Source organism: Ranitomeya imitator, chromosome 1, assembly GCF_032444005.1.
Source record: "Ranitomeya imitator isolate aRanImi1 chromosome 1, aRanImi1.pri, whole genome shotgun sequence".
Classification (NCBI taxonomy): domain Eukaryota; kingdom Metazoa; phylum Chordata; class Amphibia; order Anura; family Dendrobatidae; genus Ranitomeya; species Ranitomeya imitator.
In genome coordinates this window covers 233,687,363-233,708,706 of record NC_091282.1, presented here as the reverse complement: position 1 = coordinate 233,708,706, position 21,344 = coordinate 233,687,363, and the positions used below count along the sequence as shown (strand labels likewise).

The following is a 21,344-nucleotide window of genomic DNA, read 5'->3' as shown; positions in this document are numbered from 1 at the left end:
TCATTTGGCGCAATCCAGCACTAATGCAAGTCTATGGGAAAAAACTGGATCCGGCGGCAACATTTGCCGGATCTGTTTTTTTTAAATTTAGCTGGATTTAGCCTGACCGCAAAAACCTGATGTGTGAAAGTAGCCTAAGACACATCTAATGCAAATATCTGGATCAGACATGCCCATTTCTGCAGTCTAATGAGGGTGTAGTAAACTTTATATAGTCATCTATATTGTACAAGAATATCTTTTGAGCACACCAAAGACAAAAAGTTGTCCTCCACTTTTCCCAAATCATTGGGAGAGACAGAAATCTTGCATGTTTTTAGGTGACCAAATACTTATATTCGACCATAATTTGCTAAATAAATCTTGCCAAATCAGACAAGGTGATTTCCTGGATTTGTTTTCTCATTTTGACTCTCATAGTTGTGGTCTACCTATGATGTCAATTACAGGCCTCTCTCATCTTTTTAAGCGAGAGAACTTGCACAATTGGTTGCTGACTAAATACTTTTTTTCCTCACTGTATGTTCTCCCCGTGTTTGTGTGGGTGTCCTTCCACACTCCAAAAGACATAACGATAGAGAATTTAGATTGTGAGCCCCAATGAGGACAGCGAAGATGTTTGTAAAGGGCTGCAGAATATGATGGCGCGCTTTATAAGTGAGTAAAATAAATAACAAAAAATCTGTTTAATAATCTGGAGGACAATAGTTATGTAGGATTTTTTTTTATCCACAATATATTTACATCCTTTATATTATTCCATTTCTGGACATGACCAATTGGTTTTGATTACTGGTTTTCTTGGATAAAATGTTACGTGTCATTATTAGTGATGAGCGAATATACTCGTTACTCGAGATTTCTCGAGCATGCTGGGGGGTCCTCAGAGGATTTTTTTTTTAAATGAGGGGGTTGCCTGGTTGCTACGGAATCCCCACATGTACTTATGCTGGCTAACAGATGTAAATCAATCAGCTGCAGCAAGAAAAACTAAATCTCCGAGCACTAAAAAATACTCGGAGGACACCCGAGCGTGCACGAGTAATCTCGAGTAACGAGTATATTCGCAAATCACTAGTCATTATGATTTAAAAAGAGAAAACACAGTAGTTTGACAATAAATGGCTTCACCCAACCACGAACCGTGAGTGGAGAAAAAGTTTTGGTGTTATCATTCATTTTCTTTGAAAAAAGGCCAAGAAAGCAAAAATTCTGCCGGGGTATGTAAGCTTTTGAACACAACTGTATGTAGTATAACCTAACTATATTTGATAGAAGCCAGACACAAAGCTCATCATGTCTGCAATTTATTTTTTTTTAACCCAGGCTAATTTGATCCTGCTCTAAATATATTCTGTGATAAGAATTTTTGAAATATATTTTGTTTGCTTGTACCATTGATTTCTGTACAAAAATAAAAATGTTTTGTTACTATTTAAGCTGAAAGTAAATTTGAATACTAGGACAGAAAATATGTGCTATATACCAGAGGCTTTTATTCAAGTGTGATTCTTTCTGAAAGAAAAAAAAAACAACAAAAAACAATACAGATCTCCTTTATAGTGAAAAATACAAGCTACAAAATGATCACATTGGATGGGTACAGGAATGGTTAATCATTTAATGTACATACCTGACTATTCATACAGAAAATTACAGCTATCTTTCCCCTCGATTAAGGAGTTTAGCTAGCACATTTGCTTTCCAATTTCCCTTTGTGGTAGCCTTTCAGATAAAGGTTAGTTGGTGTAATACAGGGATGACTTGGGCTACCAGATAAGGACACACTTGTAAACCGTGGCCCATGTGGTACACGGACTTACCTTCAATTGGGCACATGGACATTGGCAGCAAGCACCGGATCTTACCAGCTGATAAGACAATGTTCACAACCATGAGGGCTACAAAGTTTTTTTTTTCTCTTCACACAGATTTAAAATGGGACTTACGGAGATCAGACATGCCATTTGTGACAGTTTTTGATCCATACCTCTCCCTCCTACTGGATCCACTATTACTTTTCACAAGTTTTTTCCTTTTATGAAACGTAGTGAAAATAGACACACATTGAAGTTAACACAATCGATTGAGAAAGTAAATACAAAGAGGGGACTGCTTTACCCTAGGATGCCTGGAAATCCCTTAAAAACACTAACCAATTTAGCATTTTCTTTTATAGCAGATAAGTGCTTATTGTACCAAAGTTTAAGAAATTATAAATTATTTATTTGGAGTGGCTGCTTTGGTTATTTATAATTTTTTTTTTACATTTTGTATAGTGTTATAAGAAGATCAAATTCTCATAAATAAGGGATGAGCTGCAGCACCCAATGGTGACCACTACACATTGTACGGCGCTGTGCTGTTTAGCACCATTCAATGTTTACATCTGGCTGCCGCCAAAAGGTAATAAATGCTGATTGGCTAGGGTGCCATGTATCGGACTCCCCATCATTATAAATTAGCCGGACAACCCTTTTTAAAGTTATTTCTTTAGAAATTTGAAGTCAACACGACGATAAAATGTAATATTATTAGGGCCCTCTATCATTTATAGCATACACTGAGTGTACTGGAGAAGGGCTACAATCATTCATTTTGGAAATTTCTCTCACAAACTACAAGCCTGGTTTCTGTAATTTATTCTTACAGTACCATTGTCTTCTGCGCCGTTTCCTGTCCAATATTGTCTTCTGTGTTGTTCCCTGTCCAATATTGTAGGAGTGAGATTTATTCAGCTTCAGTGTAAGGTTTCAAAGTTCTAGAATGAGTTGTATTTCAATAGCTTCATTTTTTTAGTTAAAGTGTCTAATAATTAGTCCTGTAAATAAGAAAATCCTTCATTTTCCCAGGAATTGCTAAAGCAAGGACTTGATAGGTGGTTAGAAAACGGCGCAGTGTCATACGACACAAATGACGTAAGGAAGGCAGGATCTGAGGAGAGGTCCAGAACTGTACGTGCCCGTCTCGGTTTCTGAAATACAGAAAAATTTGATATAGTTATAGAGGTTGAAAAAAAAAAGAGCCAGATTCAACCCTTCTCCACCTTTCACTTATAAGCCTGCTTCTTCTCCTACAGCAATGCAAGCCTGCATAACTACATGAGAATCGCTTATTTGACTTTTGCTGGTAAATTTTGTGCATGGTGATATAATGAATCTACAGGCAGAGAGCATATCATTAGGATACAGACAAAATGCTAACTTTGGATTCTACTCATGGTACCTTCATATGTAAATTAATATTTGATGTAACAGCTCTTTTCCTTCAAAACCGCATCAATTCCTTTAGTTATATTTACACGTAGTTTTTGAAGGAAAGCTTCAGGAAAATGACTCAAAATGCTTTGGAGAACTATCCACATATCTGTAGATGCATGCTTGAGCCATTCCTTTCTCTTCATGTAACCCCTGACAGACTCAATTTTGAGATCAGGGCTTTGTGAGGGCCATACCATCTCTTCTAGGACCCCTTGACATTGGAAAGGTCTTTGGGGGTCGTTGTCTTGTTGCAGAATAAATTTGGAGTCAATCAGATACCTGTCTGATGTTATCACATCTACTATATAATTGTCTAAGGGTCACTTCCGTCTTTCTGTCCTTCTGTCTGTCGCGGATATTCATTGGTCGCGTCCCCTGTCTGTCAAGAAAATCCAAGTCGATGATTGGTCGCGGAAAAAAAGCCACAACCAATCAGCGACGGGCACAGTCTGGAAGAAAATGGCCGCTCCTTACTCTCCGCAGTCACTGCCTGTCGCCCGCATACTCCCCTCCAGCCACTGCTAACACAGGGTTAATGCCGGCAGTAACGGACCGCGGCTCACTGCCTGTCGTCCGCATACTCCCCTCCAGCCACCGCTAACACAGGGTTAATGCCGGCAGTAACGGACCGCGGCTCACTGCCTGACGCCCGCATACTCCCCTCCAGCCACAGCTAACACAAGGTTAATGCCGGCAGTAACGGACCGCGTTATGCCGCGGGTAACGCACTCCGTTACCGCCGCTATTAACCCTGTATGTCCTCAACTTTTTACTATTGATGCTGCCTATGCGGCATCAATAGTAAAAAATCTAATGTTAAAAATAATAAAAAAACAAAAAACCTGCTATACTCACCCTCCGTTGTCCACAGAGCTGGCCGCCATCTTCCGTTCCCGGCGATGCATTGCGAAATTACCCAGAAGACTTAGCGGCCTCGCGAGACCGCTAAGTCATCTGGGTAATTTCGCAATGCATCCTGGGAACGGAAGATGGCGGCAGCCACGCGCTCATCGCCTGTGCCAGATCCGAAGGTGAGTATGTTACAACTACAAGGGGCCCTCGGATCCGAAGGTGAGTATGTTTATTTTTTAACCTGTGACATACGTGGCTGGGCAATATACTAAGTCACTGGGCAATATACTACGTGGCTGGCCAATATACTACGTCACCGAGCAATATACTACGTCGCTGGGCAATATACTACGTGGCTCTGTACTGTATACTACGTAGCTGGCCAATATACTACATCGTTGGGCAATATACTACGTAGCTGGGCAATATACTATGTCGCTGGGCAATATACTACGTGGCCGGGCAGTATACTACCTGACTGGGCAATATACTACGTGGCTGGCCAATATACTACGTCACTGGGCAATATACTACGTGGCTGGGCAATATACTACGTGGACATGCATATTCTAGAATACCCGATGCGTTAGAATTGGGCCACCATCTAGTAATGGATAAGTGTCTGCCTGTATTTGTCAGCAATGAGAGCACCATTAATTCTTTTTTTTTTTTTTTATTTATTTTGAACTTTCAAAATACAGAACAAAGAAAAACAAAGATACACGAACATAAAGCTCAAGAGGACCAGTAATATATCGTGACGAAGCTGAGGATGTCAAGTGCGCAGGTCCGTACCGGAAACGTCAAAGAATCCTGAGAGCGAGTTTACATATGCCCATGGTAAAGAAGTATCAGATGTCAGGTAGCAGTCCATGTATCATGGGAAAAGAAAATCATTAAGGCAAAAACAACACATATCTAGAACAATAAAACAAAACAAATGAGTAATCCAGGGGAGTATAGCTAAGATTATCTAAATAAAACTTTAGGGTTGAGACATTAGAACAGTTGAAGTCAAGGAAGGCATGAAAAAATGGTTTTAGGAAGTCAGGATAATCATGAAGGCAAAGGTGAAGAATATATAGAATGATTAATTTATTTGAGCTCGAGTCCATCACAGCGCAACGTATATGATATAATATATAAGGTCAAATTTACGTGGAAAAAAGAAACAACTAGTAAAATTATGGGGGACTGGACAAAGCATGTTGCCAGTGTAGCCATGTGTGAAGGAACTTATCGTGTATCTGCGCAACCCAACTGGATAGTTCCTCCATCCTATGGATATCCTGAACTTTTTTCACCCATTCACTAAGGGAAGGGGGAGATGTTTGTCGCCAATGTAAAGAAATCAAATGTTTAGCTCCAGCTACCAGTAGGGGAAGTAGGTCGGGTTTACTAGGATTGTAAAAGTTTGAAAGGAGTGATAACAGAACTTCCTGAGGAGTTAGATTTCATGTTATTAAACCTATCCGTCGGAGGTAATCAAAGATTTCGTCCCAGAATTTAAAGATAATTGGACAGTACCAAAATATATGGGCTAAAGAGCCCGTGGATTTCAAACATCTCCAACAAAGAGGACAGTCAGACAGGCCCAGATGATAGAGTGACTCAGGAGTTCTATACCATCTTGAAAGGACTTTTGCAACAAAACACATCTTGAGAAACCGTGAGCGTTTCTCAAAACTTGCTCCGTCTCTCGATTTGACAGGGACACATTTAGCTCAGCTTTCCATGAGGATGTATACAGAGGTTTGAAATGGGTGTTGGGAGAAATTAGATTAGACTATAATTTAGAGATTAATTTAGGAGGTATAGTTTTCAGTCTAACAAGGAATTCCAACCATAGCCAGTCTGTGTTATATTGGATGTCCAACTTAAATTTTGAAATAATATGTTGTACATGATGTGTTTGTATGAAGTCTCGGGGTTATTTTTTGGCTTCTTGAGGCCAGTTATCCACGCATTTAATCTGTTTGGAAAGTAGATGTGAAATTGGGAGCGCCGGCAAAGAGTTCCATAGATCAAAAGCGTCTATGTAGTTTGGCTCTATGAGCCAGGGTATAATATTCAAAGGAATGTTATCTAGGAAAAGGCAATGTGGCCATTTATTTGGGACAATAACTCTTCTAACAGCCAAGGTATTATTGGTTGTCTCTAATGAACCATGCGGGGGGAGGGGGGGTAGAGGAGGTCCAAAGATATATCTCCGCCTTCTTTCCTAGTAACTTAAGTTCAAGATTAGAAATTTCCTGAACAGTTCTAATTTTAACCAGATTCATCCATTGGGTTAGGTGGATTGCCTGATAGAAAGTCTTGAGATTAGAAAGTCCGAGGCCACCTGTCTTTTTTTGGAAAGGAGAGGATTTTAAAGGGGAGGATTTTAAAGGGAAGTCTGGCTCTCTTATCCCTCCACACAAATCTAGTGACCAGTCTGTTAGCAGTTACAAAAAAAGGACTTGGGGAGAGGTATGGGTAACATATTCATATGGTAGAAAATGTTTGGTAGGATATAGGATTTAATTATATTAATCCTACCAATCCACGAAAGGTATGGCAGGTAGTATGATTTGAGAAGCGTTTGTATGCTATCTAGGAGAGGTAGGAAATTATGTTTGTAAAGAGTAGAGGGATCTGTAGTAAGGAAGACTCCTAGGTACTTCAATTTTTCAGTGGGCCACTTAAAGGGGGTATTCTTTTTGAGTTCTGAAACCACTTCCTCTGTTGTTGAAATGTTCAGAACCTCCGATTTATGCATATTAACTTTGAAGTTAGAAACGACTCCAAACTCATCAAGTAGCATTAGAAGATTAGGGAAAGCTGTTTTGGGGTTCGAGATTAAAATCAAGAGGTCATCCGCAAAAGCTGCACTCTTAAATTCCATTTGGTCTACTATTAGCCCCCTAATCGCCTCCTCTTGTCTTATTCTCTGTATTAGGGTCTCCATAACAAAACAAAAAGGGTGGGGGAGAGAGGGCAGCCTTGTCTAGTGCCATTTCCAATCACGAAGGAGTCAGAGTAATCCATTGACTAACTCTAGCAGTTGGGGTTGAGTACAGTATCATAATGGCATCTATAAGAGGTGGGGGGGAGAGTCGAACTTCCGTAAAGTGCAAACCATATAATGCCAGCTGACTATCGAAGGTCTTCTCAGCATCAGTTGATAGTATAGTCAACAGGATACCAGAACGCCTGGCGTGTGAAATGGCTAAGAGAATTTTTGTGGCATTATCCTTACCCTCACGTCCTTTAACAAAACCCACTTGATCAGGGTGAATTAGGGAGTCTAGGACAGTGTTAATTCTAGATGCAAGGATTTTTGCCCAGAGTTTTAAGTCAGAGTTTAATAAAGAAATGGGGCGGTTATTGCCACATAAGCTACATCCCCTCCTTAGGGATAACGGAAATGTGTGCCTCTAAGGTCTGTTTGGATGGGGTGTTTCCTGCCAGAAAAGAGTTAAACAGAGATTAGATGAGGGAGGAGCAGGTCTGAAAATTTTTTATAGTAGGACACAGGAAAACCATATGGGCCTGGAGTCTTATTAATTGCCATAGTCTGTAAGGTATTACTAATTTCTTGGAGAGTGACTTTAGCTAGAAGAACCGTATGGTCCTTGGCTTGGATTTTTGGAAGGGAGAGGGAGGCTAGGAATTCCTGGATCCTATCCACCGCAGCCAAGTGATCTTTCATAGGGTGGGTGGGTCTAAATTGTAAAGAGATTCGTAGTTTAACAATGATAAATGTAAGGTTATACACATGGGAAGAGGGAATCAATATCACCATTACACACTGAACGGGAAACCACTGGGTAAATCTGACAGGGAGAAGGACTTGGGGATCCTAGTTAATGATAAACTTACCTGGAGCAGCCAGTGCCAGGCAGCAGCTGCCAAGGCAAACAGGATCATGGGGTGCATTAAAAGAGGTCTGGATACACATGATGAGAGCATTATACTGCCTCTGTACAAATCCCTAGTTAGACCGCACATGGAGTACTGTGTCCAGTTTTGGGCACCGGTGCTCAGGAAGGATATAATGGAACTAGAGAGAGTACAAAGGAGGGCAACAAAATTAATAAAGGGGATGGGAGAACTACAATACCCAGATAGATTAGCGAAATTAGGATTATTTAGTCTAGAAAAAAGACGACTGAGGGGCGATCTAATAACCATGTATAAGTATATAAGGGGACAATACAAATATCTCGCTGAGGATCTGTTTATACCAAGGAAGGTGACGGGCACAAGGGGGCATTCTTTGCGTCTGGAGGAGAGAAGGTTTTTCCACCAACATAGAAGAGGATTCTTTACTGTTAGGGCAGTGAGAATCTGGAATTGCTTGCCTGAGGAGGTGGTGATGGCGAACTCAGTCGAGGGGTTCAAGAGAGGCCTGGATGTCTTCCTGGAGCAGAACAATATTGTATCATACAATTATTAGGTTCTGTAGAAGGACGTAGATCTGGGTATTTATTATGATGGAATATAGGCTGAACTGGATGGACAAATGTCTTTTTTCGGCCTAACTATGTTACTATGTTACTATGTAGTAATTTCTGAACGCCTCCGCAATATCTTCAGACCTATCAACTTTCAGATTAGGGTTTTTGTAGATGTGTTTTATAAATTTGTTTTCTTTTTGCTTTTTAAGAAGACGAGAAGTCAGCTTACTATTCTTATTACCATGGACATAGAATCTATATCTACATTGCATAAATGACTTTGCAGATTTAATATTAAGCAGGTCTTTCAATTTTTCGCGGAGGGAGGAAAGATCTTGTTGAAGACTTTGAGTGTTAGATTTTTTGTGTAGACGCTCTATAATTGCGATCTGATGTAAAAGTGACAATCTCTTTTTCCCTTTGTTTTTTAACGTGGGCCCCAATTGATATAAGTTCACCCCTAAGTACTGCCTTATGCGCTTCCCAGATGTTATGTTAGGGGTCCCTCTGTAACATTCTCTGTAAAGTAACGTGAGATCGTATATTTTATTTTCTCTAGGTTTTGTGAATTATCCAATAAGGATTCATTTAGTCTCCAAACTGTTGCAGGGCGGGGTAAGGTGCTAATGGCGATGTCTATAAAGATAGGGGCATGGTCAGAGATAGTAATTACACCAATATTTGCGGATTTAATTAGACTCAAAGATTGTGACTGGATCAAAATGAGGTCAATTCGATGATAAGATGAATGCAGAGGGGAGAAGAATGTGTAGTCCTTTGTGGTGTAATGGATAGTAAGCCAGGGGTCAATAAGATGAAGTGTGGACAATTTATTCAACAGATTGTGTCTCCATTTCTGGGAAATAAGGGAAGAGCCGCTTGATGAGTCTATATCAGGATTGATGGTCAAGTTGAAGTCACCTCCAACAACTAGTAGTCCTTCTGTAAAGAGTTGTAGCACATCTAGCGTTTTTATGATCCATTGGACTTGTTGTTTGTTAGGTGCATATAAAATGGCGAACATTACCATAGTGTTTGCCAATAACCCTTTTACAAATATATATCTCCCTTCATGGTCACTCAAAGTATCCCTGAGCGAGAACGGAAGTCCTTTTTTTAATATTATGCTGACCCCTTGAGACGCAGAAGAGTTGCAGCTATTAAACCATGTTGGGTAGGGGGAAAAGAAGTGTTAGGAACTCTACCTTTCTTAAAGTGGGTTTCTTGGAGAAGGGCAACCTGGGCTTTTTGTTTTTTTAAAAGTGAGAAAATTTGGTTTCGTTTTGTGGGCGCATTTAGACCTTTAACATTAAGAGAGGCCACAGTGATGGAACCCGAGCTCACCTGACTATTCATACTGGTCATGTCTTGAAAAGGAATCTGTCTCACCCTGGTATCTAAAGAAAAACAGAAACAGCGTAAACAACAAACTTTGTACAATCAAAAACTCGCCTAACGCGGGGGAGGTGGGGGTAGTACCCAAACATAGGCGAGGTAGTCCAAGTTGTGAATATAAAATGCTACTATAAAAGATAAAAAACAAAGAAAAACATAGAAAGGCAGACAAAATCATCTACAGCATATAGATAAGGCTGGGTTCCCATTGCGTTATGGGACCGCGTTTAACGGACAGCGTTGCACGGCGAAATTAACGCCGTGCAACGCGTCCGTTAACGCGCCCATTGAAGGCAATGGGAACGCGCTTCACTAGCGCGTGCCATGTTCGGCACGCGCTAGCGACGCGCCGGTGATTCCTGGCGCGCCGCGGACGCTGCTTGCAGCGTCCGAGGCGCGCCCGCGGTCCGTTCCCCGCTCTCGCAGATCCGGGATCTGCGAGAGCGGGGATGTTACCGCGACCCCGACCGTAGCCCCATAGAAAACATTGCGTTAGTGCAATCCGTTTAGCGCTAGCGGATTGCGCTAACGCAATGTGACCCTAGCCTAACAAAAAAACAAACTGAATCATTACTATAATTTTATAGAAAATGTTTTCATGGTGGATGCTTCTTGGGGTCTTGTTTCTTGACTTTAGGGGGGTGTGCTTCTTCTTTAGAGACCACTCTTGTGGTTTCTTTATTGGGGGGAGGCACCAGTTGGTGTCTACTGGCATCCAGGAAGGTAGATCAATTGGTGAGATGTCCAAAGTCTCCCAGGCCATATGAAGATCTCTGGAGTGCGGACTACAATTTGACGACCAGCAACATTTACCACCAGACCAAAGGGAAATAGCCACTTGTAAGTCAAATTTTTGCTTTCAGGGCAGAAAGAAGAGGTCTAAGAATCCGTCTCTTTGTCAGTGTGGAAGGGGCCAAATCTTGGAAGAGTTGTAATTGAGAGTTGTCAGAGAATTTTGTCTTGTTCTCTGGCACTTGCTAAGGCCACAAATGATGTCCCTGGGAGGTTCATCTGCTTTTGGTTTAGGCCTCACGGCACGATGCACTCTTTCAATTTTGATTATAGAGGCTCTTTCTTGACCCAGAAGATTGGCAAAAATTTCTTTGGATACTTTATCTAGGGCTTCTCGAGCAAAGGACTCTGGAACACCTCTTATACGGATATTTATTCTTCTGCTCCTGCTTTCTTGATCTTCTGCGGCTAATAGCGCTACATTCAGGTGTTGTTGTTTGAGAGCCTCTTCATGGAGGCAGGTAACAGCATCGACCATATCCATATTTGCGGACTCCCAAGGTCTCAACTCTGTGGCCTAGTTGTTGGAGATCTGAGTGCATTCCTGTCACTTCCTCAAGAAGAGGTTTCATATTTTGGGCCATTAACTTTTTCATAAAAGCTCGGGAGATGGGAGGTACGTCTCCTGTGGCGGAATCACTATCTGAGTCAACTTCGCTGAGATCGGATTCATCTATATTCTCAAAGGAAATTGATTTTTTAAGTGAACGCCTTGTAGGAGTATGAGAAGGGTCTATTTTTTTCTTCAAATATGAGTCAAGCGCGCCATGAGCATTTTTTTTCTATTCGTCTGCCATAGCTTTATTTGCTAATTTTTCACGTTCTTTTTGTAATTTTACCATGTTGAGATTTTCTGTTAACGTGAATTGCTGTAAACACAACTTGGACAAAGGAGGAAAAAACTTATTTGCTCATTATATTGGACTAGATGGTGGCCCAATTCTAACTTATCGGGTATTCTAGAATATGTAGGTAGTATATAGCACAGGCTACGTACTCTTTTGCATAGTGATGTAGTATATAACAGAGCTATGTAGTATGTAACACAGTGTACGTAGTATATAGCAGAGCTACGTAGTATATAACACAGCCACGTAGTATATAACATAGCCATGTCGTATATCGTAGTATATTTCACTGCCACATAGTATATAACAGAGCCACGTAGTATATTGCACAGTCGATGTAGTATATAACAGAACCAACATAGCCACATAGTATATTGCACAGCTACGTAGTATATTGGACAGTCACGTTGTATATTGCAGTCACGTTGTATATTGCAGTCACATTGTATATTGCCCCGTGACATAGTATATAGCATAGAGATGTAGTATATAACAGAGCCCACGCAGTATGTAACACAGCCCACGTAGTATATAGCAATGTGGGCACTATATGCGTGGTTGAAAAAAAGACTTAAAATAAAAAATAAACATATACTCACCTTCCGAGGGCCCCTTGAAGTCCTGGCGCCTGTGTGCGGTGCACACGGTAGCTTCCGGTCCCAGGGTTGGTATGAGCGCAGGACCTGTGATGACGTCGCGGTCACATGACTGTGACGTCATGGCAGGTCCTTCTCGCATAGCATCCTTGGCACCGGAACCTGCCGCTTTCACTGCCGAGGACAGCAGGTGACGTCGGAGGGTGAGAATAACCTTTTTTATTATTATTAACATTAGATCGTTTTACTATTGATGCTGCATACACAGCATCAATAGTAAAAAGTTGGTCACACAGTTTTAATACCTGCGTTAACAGAGTGCATTACACCGCGGTCCGTTAACTCTGGCATTAACCCTGTGTGAGCGCTCAGCGCTGACTGCAGGGCAGTAAAGCAGCGGCCATTTCGCTACCAGACTCTGGCCGTCGCTGATTGGTCGTGGCAATGGTCATGGGTGTTTTGCCACAACCAATCAGCGACTTGGATTTCCATGACAGACAGAGGCCACGACCAATGAATATCCGTGACAGACAGAAAGACGGAAGTGACCCTTAGGCAATTATATAGTAGATTTAGAGCAGAAATTCAGCATGGACACTAGGTGTTGCTATAGGATCAGTAAAGAAAAATAATGTCTTGCAAAGCACTTTCCATGTCAATATGTATAAGACAAAAATTTTTTTTAAGTGAATAAGCATATATAGTCTCTAGTGAACACTAACTGGAGGGTGTTCTCTCACACTGGGTTAACAGAAGGATGAGAGGGCAGATCAATCCCTGAGCTCAGGTTGTCACCATCAACACTAAAAAAAAAAAAATTTAAACGGATCTTTCTGTTATCTGCACACTGGAGGGATGACTCTCTCACAAAGTCTAATTGATTAATATAAATGTTGAAAGAAGTAGGTACGGAGCAGCATGAGAGAAGGCACAATTAATGAACTGTAGAGGGAGAGCGGCTTCCTTCTGTATACTGATCGCAGGTATTTCTCCCTGCACCAAAGGAGGAAACCAAAATGGCACCAGGTTTGGCGGGAAAACTACCAGGTCCGTCACCCCACACTCAGATGCACTATCCCACCGAGTCTGCCTCCGGCCAAGAGGGGTACAGGGCGCCGATGTGGACGACAAGCCCACTCAGCGTTGCTAACAGGTGCTCCTTCTATGCCAGTCACCGAGAGCACGGAGCAGTAGCTGCAGCACAGCAGCGGCCGTCCGGCGCGCCACACAACACCGCAGGAAGCACCGGATCCCAGGGACGCCGGGGGCCGATGCAGGGAAGCGGTGAGCTGGAGTGGGGGAGTGTATCCGGGGCAGGGGTATTTCGTACTTCGTACTTCCCTGTAGTCGCTTCAGTCCGTTGTGTGTGTGGCGTCCAAGACGGCGGCGTCTCTATGTCCTCACCCTCTCTCACCCGAGGTCTGTGAGTCCCGTGCTGGGGTAAAGTGCTCCGCTTTTTCCAGTTGAAGTGGAATTTCGATCAGTGGGGACACGGAACGGGAGCAGAAGGGAGTGGAAAATTCACCCTAATTGGCTACACAGTATAGACTTGGAGAAGATTAAGAAGGAATTGGTGGAATTTTTTGAGATAAATGAGGGTAGCGTAGATGTGCTTACTGTGTGGGAAACCATGAAAGCGTACTTGAGAGGGCTGTTGTTTAGGGATATTAGCGGAAATCGAGAGAGGCAGAGAGGCTGGCGATAGATGGGCTGAGGGTGGCTGAAGATGAGATGGTAATAATGGGTACTTTGGAGGCTGGGAGGAGGTTAAAGGCAGCTCAAAGCCAGCAAGAGGCGGTCTTGCTGAGTAAGGCTGAAAGGAAGAGGGAATTCATGAATTTGGCCTATTACCAGGAGGGTGAATCAGTGGGTCATTTGCTGTCGCTGGTGGCATCTGCCCAGAGAAATACTTCCTTTGTTCACTCTTTGGTGACTGGGAGTGGTGTTGCTGTTTCTGAGACTTCAGAGATTTTGGAGACTTTTGCAGATTTTTACGCAGACTTATACTCCTCTCGGGTAGATGGGTCAATGGAGGACACGGTGGCGTTCCTTGAGGAGTTGGAGCTCCCGAGGCTGAGTGACACAGCTAGGGAGGATTTGGAGGCTCCCATTACGGAGGAGGAACTGGGACGGGCATTGCAGTCGATGGCTAATGGGAAGGCGCCTGGCGTAGACGGATTTCCTGCCGAAATTTATAAAAGCTTGGGGGAAGTGTTGATCCCTAAATTGAAGGCGGTCTTGGAAGAGGCTATGAATGGTGGAAGGCTACCGGCATCTATGCGGGAGGCCACAATAGTGGTGATTCCAAAGGAGGGGAAAGACCCGACACAGCCGGATTCATATCGGCCAATTTCTTTGCTTACTATCGACGTTAAACTCCTGGCTAAGGTGTTGGCGATGAGGTTGACAAGTGTTATTTCTGGCCTGATACACTCAGACCAGTCTGGCTTTATGCCTGATAGGTCAACTGCGATTAATCTACGAAGGCTGTATATGAACTTGCAACTCAAAGCCGATAACTGTGGCCAGAGAGTTATTGCATCTTTAGACGCTCACGAGGCGTTCGATAGTGTGGAGTGGGGGTATCTCTGGCAGGTGTTGCGAAGAATGGGGTTTGGACCGCAGTTCATATCATGGATTCAATTAATGTACTCGATGCCGATGGCCAGGGTTAGGGTAAACGGGGAGTTGTCACGGACCATACAATTGGCTAGAGGGACGAGACAGGGGTGTCCGCTTTCCCCCCTTTTGTTTGCTCTGGCGGTGGAACCACTGGCCGCTACGCTTCGACAGTCTGATGAGATGACGGGGTTTAAATATGGGGTGATTGAAGAAAGGGTGGCGTTGTATGCGGATGATATTTTGTTGTTTCTGGCTGACCCGGTTTCATCCTTGGAGGGAGCCATTGGGATTATTGAACGATTCGGATCAGTGTCGGGACTTAGGATAAATTGGAGTAAGTCTATCTTGTTTAAGGTGGACGATGTGGATGGGGAGCCATTGGAGGACGGGCGACTGGAGGTGACGAGTAAATTTAAGTACCTGGGAATATGGGTATCTATGCCGGTCACTGACTATATACATGAGAATCTGACTCCAATCTTGGGTGCCCTCAAGGCAAAAGCGGATGCATGGCTTAAGCTACATTTGTCTGTGGTAGGCAGGGTGAATCTTATCAAAATGATTCTGATGCCGAAAATATTGTATATTCTTCACAGTGCGCCGGTTTGGCTACCACGTGGGAAATTTAGACAGATCAACTCTCTGCTTAGGAATCTGATTTGGGGGAGGCAGCATCCGCGTATCAAACTGGAGACACTTCAGCGACCCAAGGATGATGGGGGTCTGGCATTGCCTAACCCTGAGTTGTACTTTCTTGCAGCCCAGAGTCAGCATTTAAGGGGCTGGGCGCATGGGGGGTCATCTGGGGCAGTACAGCGGTTGATGGAGGTGGTGACAAAAAGAAGGCCAGTGGTGCAATGTTTGGAGGATGGATCCTTGGAGAGTTTGGGGAAGCTATATCCGACTTTGCTGTCGATACGCAAGCTGTGGAGTAGATTGAGGCACATACGTGGGATCACGGACTTGACTAGATACTCGCCGCTATGGCATAATAACAATCTGAAAGAATTTGAGGCATTGGGGGTACTGATAGAGTGGTTGGGCAAAGGGATTCAGTATGTGTATCAAATAATTGAACAAGGTGAACTGAAATTTTCCCAATTGCAGGCGGAATTTGGTATCGGGACTGCAGGGGAGTATCAATATTTGCGGATGAGGCATGCCTTTGGAGCTCAGAGTAGGAACGGAGGTATTAGGATTCAAAGGGATATAGTACTGGAGTATGTGTGTAATGATGGGACGACTGGAGGAGTCATATCCACTCTGTACAGGGATCTGTTGCACACTTTTCTATTGGGGTTTCCAATAATGGCAAGAGCTAAATGGGAAAGGGATTTGGGCCCAATAGATAACGAGACTTGGGAGTCGGTGTTGGAATGGATCCCAAGACTGTCGCTGAGTGAATCGTATAGACTGTCACAGCTCTATGTGATACACAGAGTTTATAGGTCTCCGATGGTGCTATATAAGGCAGGATTGCGTAATGACTCTGAATGTCCGAGGTGTAAGTCTACGGATGCAGACATTTTCCATATGATGTGGACATGTCCGAGGTTGGCTGCCTTCTGGGTGGTAGTTTTGAGTCGTATGGAAGGTGCGTATGGATGCACGGTGCCAAGGGATCCAGTTGTCTGTTTGTTGGGATGCGTGGATGAGATTGGAGTGGATAAACACCTAAAGATAGCTATAGCCAGATTGTTGTATATGGCTAGGAAGGTGGTAGCTAGAAACTGGATTAGGGAAGAGCCGCCGTCAAGAGGAGAGTTCCTCCAGTATGTGAAACAGGGCCTGACACTAGAAAAAGGGATTTATAAGAAGAAAGGGAAAACTGAAACGTTCAATAAAATGTGGTCTCCATGGATTGCTATGGGATAGTAATGTGAAGTGTGGCTTATACGAATGGTTGAGGGATTAGATACTCTATTGTTTTAATGATGGTAGTAATTAACAAGATGAGCTGCTTTGTGGGGTGGGGGTGGGGGGCTTTGGGATCGAAGGGGGCTGTTTGAAGGGGGAGGGGGGGGGGAAATACTCTATATTGAAAATGTAAATGTAACATGTTAATTGCCTTGTTATTCTTAATAAAAATTTATTTGAATAAAAAAAAAGTGCTCCGCTTTTCTTCAGGACCTTCCAGGGATAGTCGCAGCACTGTAGTCCACTCAGGGAGCTGTAATTTAGCGCTGTGTGGTCAATAAAATCCGAGGGAATCAAGAGCTGAGCAGGAGCTCCTGAGCAGTGCGACCCTTCCCTCTTCGAGCACCATTAATTCTGACCAAATCACCTCTATTTGTTGAAATGAAGCCTCAAACTTGCTTCATTGTTACAGCAGACACTCATTCTACTGCGCTCCAATCTTTTGGTAAATGAACTGCCTCCGGTTACAGCCAAATATTTCACATTTCATCTACTCAGTCCAGAGCACCTGCTGTCATTTTTCTGAACCCAAGTTCCTAAGTTTTCAGGAAAAGTTGAGTTACTTGATCTTGTTTTCAAGTTGAAGGTATGGCCGCAATTCTTCCATGATGACCACTTCTGGTCAAGCTTCTCTGAAAAGTAGATGGGTGTAGCTGGGTCCTACTGGTTGATGCCCGTTCTGAGCTGATGGCACTGCTGAACATCTTTCAATTTCTAAGGGAAATAAGTATGATGTGCCTTTCATTTAAGATTCCTTGGTAACCACTGCATCTTTGGTCATCAATGTTGCCCATTTCTATATGCTTCTTCAAAAGGGCTTGAACAGCACATCTTGAAACCCCAATCTGTTTTGAAATGTTTGTCAGGGACTTTGCTGATGCAGTATAACTACCTTATGTCTTGTTGCTGTGTTCAGTATTGACATGGTGTATGACTCATGACATTAAACAGTCTTGCGCAACCTCACCTTTGCAGCAGAGATTGGCTGCTCCTCTCCAAAATGTAAGCCTCCTCTACACAGCAGTTTCTGTTTCAGTTAATGATTGTTTAAACCTACATATAAAAAGATATGTTTGGTTTAATTGGTAACTCAGACACCTAAGTATAATCCTAGAAATCCCCGACCTTCTGCAAGTGTACCTAGAAGACCTGATGTCATTGTGAAGGCAAAGGGTGGTCACACCAAATATGGATTTGACGTCTCCTTTGTTCATTCATTTTGCAACATACACCTGCCTAAAATTTTTACACAATACTGTTTGTCCAGCAAACAACTGACATCATCACTGCCAGATTGGCTAAACCACTTGTAAGTAACAAAATAAGCATTACTTACCTAGAGTAGATCCCAGCCAATATTTGCTGACAAGGATATAGCAGTGCGGTCTTGTCTTCAACAAGGCTTCTACCATCAATTTCTGCACTGTGCAGTCATGTTTAGGTAGACTGCACTACAGCATTGAACCAGGTCATTAGTTGCAGCCTTTTCAACAAGTACTGCTAGGGAGTGTTAAAAGGGTAGCTATGGCAAAATAGGCAAGTATGGCTTATTTTCTTTTGACAAAGCAAAATCAATCTTGGCCACTTTTTTTATTAAAGCTAGATAGTGGGGTACTGGTTATTTTATATATTTTTATGACATAACCTTTTGTTAGGCTAATTTTCTTAAAGGATCAGAGAATCCGTGTACACATGGGGCAGTGTGTGCCCTGGTCCGCTAGCCGAAATTGCATGGACCAAGGATCATCCCACTGAACGCCCGCTCTCCTTTTACTGTGGGCATAACGCTACCCAGACAATACATGGTAAGGGTAAAACAGTATGACAATACTTTATACTTTATTGAAACACAAAAGAAGCTAATAAAACATGTAACAGTCCCAGCAAAATGCCCAAAATGGTGCAAATTAGAGTCTCACCCTACTGCTGACTCGCTGGGATAAGAACAGCTGGTACGTCAAAGCTTCCAGGGCCGACTACCCCACCTGTGGCATGCACAGAGAGGAGATAACGACAAGCTTAGGAAGAGGACAGTCCATTGAGGTACAAGGGCAGCTGACTGGAGGGTCACAACCTGGCTTCTCCAAACAGCTCCATGGAGCCAGGTGACCAGTGGGCCCCATTCCTGGGTTATCCATGGGTTCAGTGATAGTCAATGGAGCAGATCTGTATTCTTCCAGCCAGGGCCGTGGTCTCTCGTGATGGAGCCATGATGTCTTGGCTGCTGTCTTGTAAAGAGTCTCTGGTTCTTTAGCTGTCTGGATATCTTGGCTGAATCTCTGTATGACTGTATACATGTCATATATAGCTCACATAGCTGCTGTCCTTGAAGCCAACATTCACAGGTAAAGGGGGAGAATGGTGGCGAGATCAACTCGCATTATTCTATTTGCATAGTTTTTCCTCTATTTTGCAAGTCAACAAATTGGCTGGCGTGGACAATGTGTAATCAACATATCGGCAAACATCTTCACTAACTGACCCTGTATCACTAGTCATCTAGGATAACAGCACAATATGTTACAACAAATGTCAACTTACAAGTCAATATTACAGGCTTATACAAACAAAAGTCTGTTTTCTTGACCAACCAGAAAGAAACACAAATTCAAAAGTCAACATATAGATAACAGTCTGTTCCTCCTGGCTTGCTGAAAATAGACATCTGGTTAATTAAGATAAAATGCTGTGTTGTCACAACCCCTTTATGGATTCATCAGTTTGGTGGAGGGATGTTTTTCCCTTCTCCCATTTTGAAAGCCATTAAGGTCTTCATTTTTTCATCCACACAGATTTATAAATACCGTATATACTCGAGTATAAGCTGACCCGGGTATAAGCAGAGACCTCTAATTTTGCCACAAAAACAACAATGAGTATAAGCCTATGGTGTGAAATGCAGCAGCTACTGGTAAATTTCAAAAATAAAATTAGATACCAATAAAAGTAAAATAGGGATTTTTGTGTACTCACCGTAAAATCCTTTTCTCCGAGCCATTCATTGGGGGACACAGACCACGGGTGTATGCTGCTGCCAATAGGAGGCTGACACAAAGTGATACAAAAAAAAGTTAGCTCCTCCCCTGCAGCATATACCTTCCTGCTGGCTCTCAGCTAACCAGTTCGGTGCAAAAGCAGTAGGAGATCAATAACAACAAAGTATAGCATTATATATGAGAGTATAGCATGACAAACTATAAAAAAAGCAGAAGCTAATAACAGGGTGGGAGCTGTGTCCCCCAATGAATGGCTCGGAGAAAAGAATTATGGTGAGTACACAAACATCCCTATTTCTCCTTCGCCACATTGGGGGACACAGACCGTGGGACGTCCCAAAACAGTCCCTGGGTGGGTACAACATCAGATCAGGCCCTGTGTAACCGCTACTTAAAAGAGCGCCACCGTGGCCTGCAGAGTCGGCCTGCCCAGACTCTCATCTGCGGAAGTCTGGGAATTATAGTGCTTCAAGACTGCATGCGGACTGGACGAACCCGCAAGCTTGCAGGCGTGCTTTACCGACGCCTGGTGCCAAGAGCCCAAAAAATTGATCGACAGAGTGGAGTGGAGTTAGGCTGACGTCTAACCCGAAAAGACTCTTGGATGGTGTAACGAATCCACCAGGCTAACATGGCCGATGAAATGACTAAACCCTTCCTGTAACCGTCAGGAAGCCTTCCCCTGACCGTCAGGAAGCCCAAATAAAGTGTCCAACCTTCGGATGGATGCCGTGCACGATACGTACCTACTTAGAGGACTCACTTCTTCCAAAATATGGAGAACCCATCCCTCCTGTTTTATGGACCAGTGCCGAAAGAGATGAGGGAAGAACGATGCCCTCATAACATTGGGAATACAATACCACCATGGTAACAAGGGACGGGGATGGCCTGAGGACAACCTTGCCTTAATGGTAATAAGGAAAAATGTCTGAAAGAACAGAGCGTCTAGCTCTGAAGACTTGTCAGGATGAAGAGATCACAGAGAAAAAAGGGGTGACTTTCCCCGATAGTAAAGTCTGTCCGGATCAAAAAAAATATGTTAATCATAAAAGAAAAAAAAGAGCCTATAGTTCCCAAATGTAACCACATTGTATTCAATAAATGCTATTTGCCAAAGAAGTAGTTTAGAAAAGTATATATAGAGCTTTAACATTAAAGATACCGCCAACGATGCCCCCCGAAGAAGCAGCAGCGAAACGCGCGTTGGGGTAAATGTGCAGTGACTGGCGGTATCCTATGGGTAAGATGTACCTTTATTGCACATGCTTGTGACTCGGATCCCTCTCTACAAGGGTGTACGTATATGCTTATTATTTTTATTATTAATTTATATTTTTTATCGTTGGTCTGGTGACTTTACCGTAGTATACACCCGTTGAGGAGGTAACCCCTTGGTACTATGTGGATCCTGCCCATTTTTATATTTACCGTATATACTCAAGTATAAGCCGAGATTTTCAGCCCAAATTTTTGGGCTGAAAGTGCCCCTCTCGGCTTATACTCGAGTCACGGTCGGCGGTGGGGTCGGCGGGTGAGTGGGAGAGAGGTCTGAGGCATACTTATCTTCTTCCGAGGCTCCTGGCGCTGTCCCTGTAGTCCCACGGTCTTCGGGTGCTGCAGCTCT

General features: G+C 43.1%; 1 protein-coding gene across 3 annotated transcripts in view; it reads right to left on the bottom strand.

Annotated features, from left to right (window-relative positions):
• Nucleotides 1-1,472: 1,472 nt before the first annotated feature.
• The window catches only part of WSB2 (WD repeat and SOCS box containing 2), an 80,053-nt gene continuing 60,181 nt past the window's right edge, over nucleotides 1,473-21,344 (bottom strand). The window contains exons 10-11 of one of the 3 annotated variants that reach the window (XM_069754597.1): nucleotides 17,689-17,774; nucleotides 1,473-2,974 (exon numbers count right to left, since the gene is read on the bottom strand). In XM_069754597.1, coding sequence (XP_069610698.1) covers nucleotides 17,735-17,774 — 40 coding nt within the window. In that variant the 3' untranslated portion in view covers nucleotides 1,473-2,974; nucleotides 17,689-17,734. Of the gene's footprint in view, nucleotides 2,975-9,895; nucleotides 9,949-17,688; nucleotides 17,775-21,344 lie in introns of all 3 variants that reach the window. The other 2 variants (XM_069754593.1, XM_069754589.1) reach the window with 2 other exon arrangements.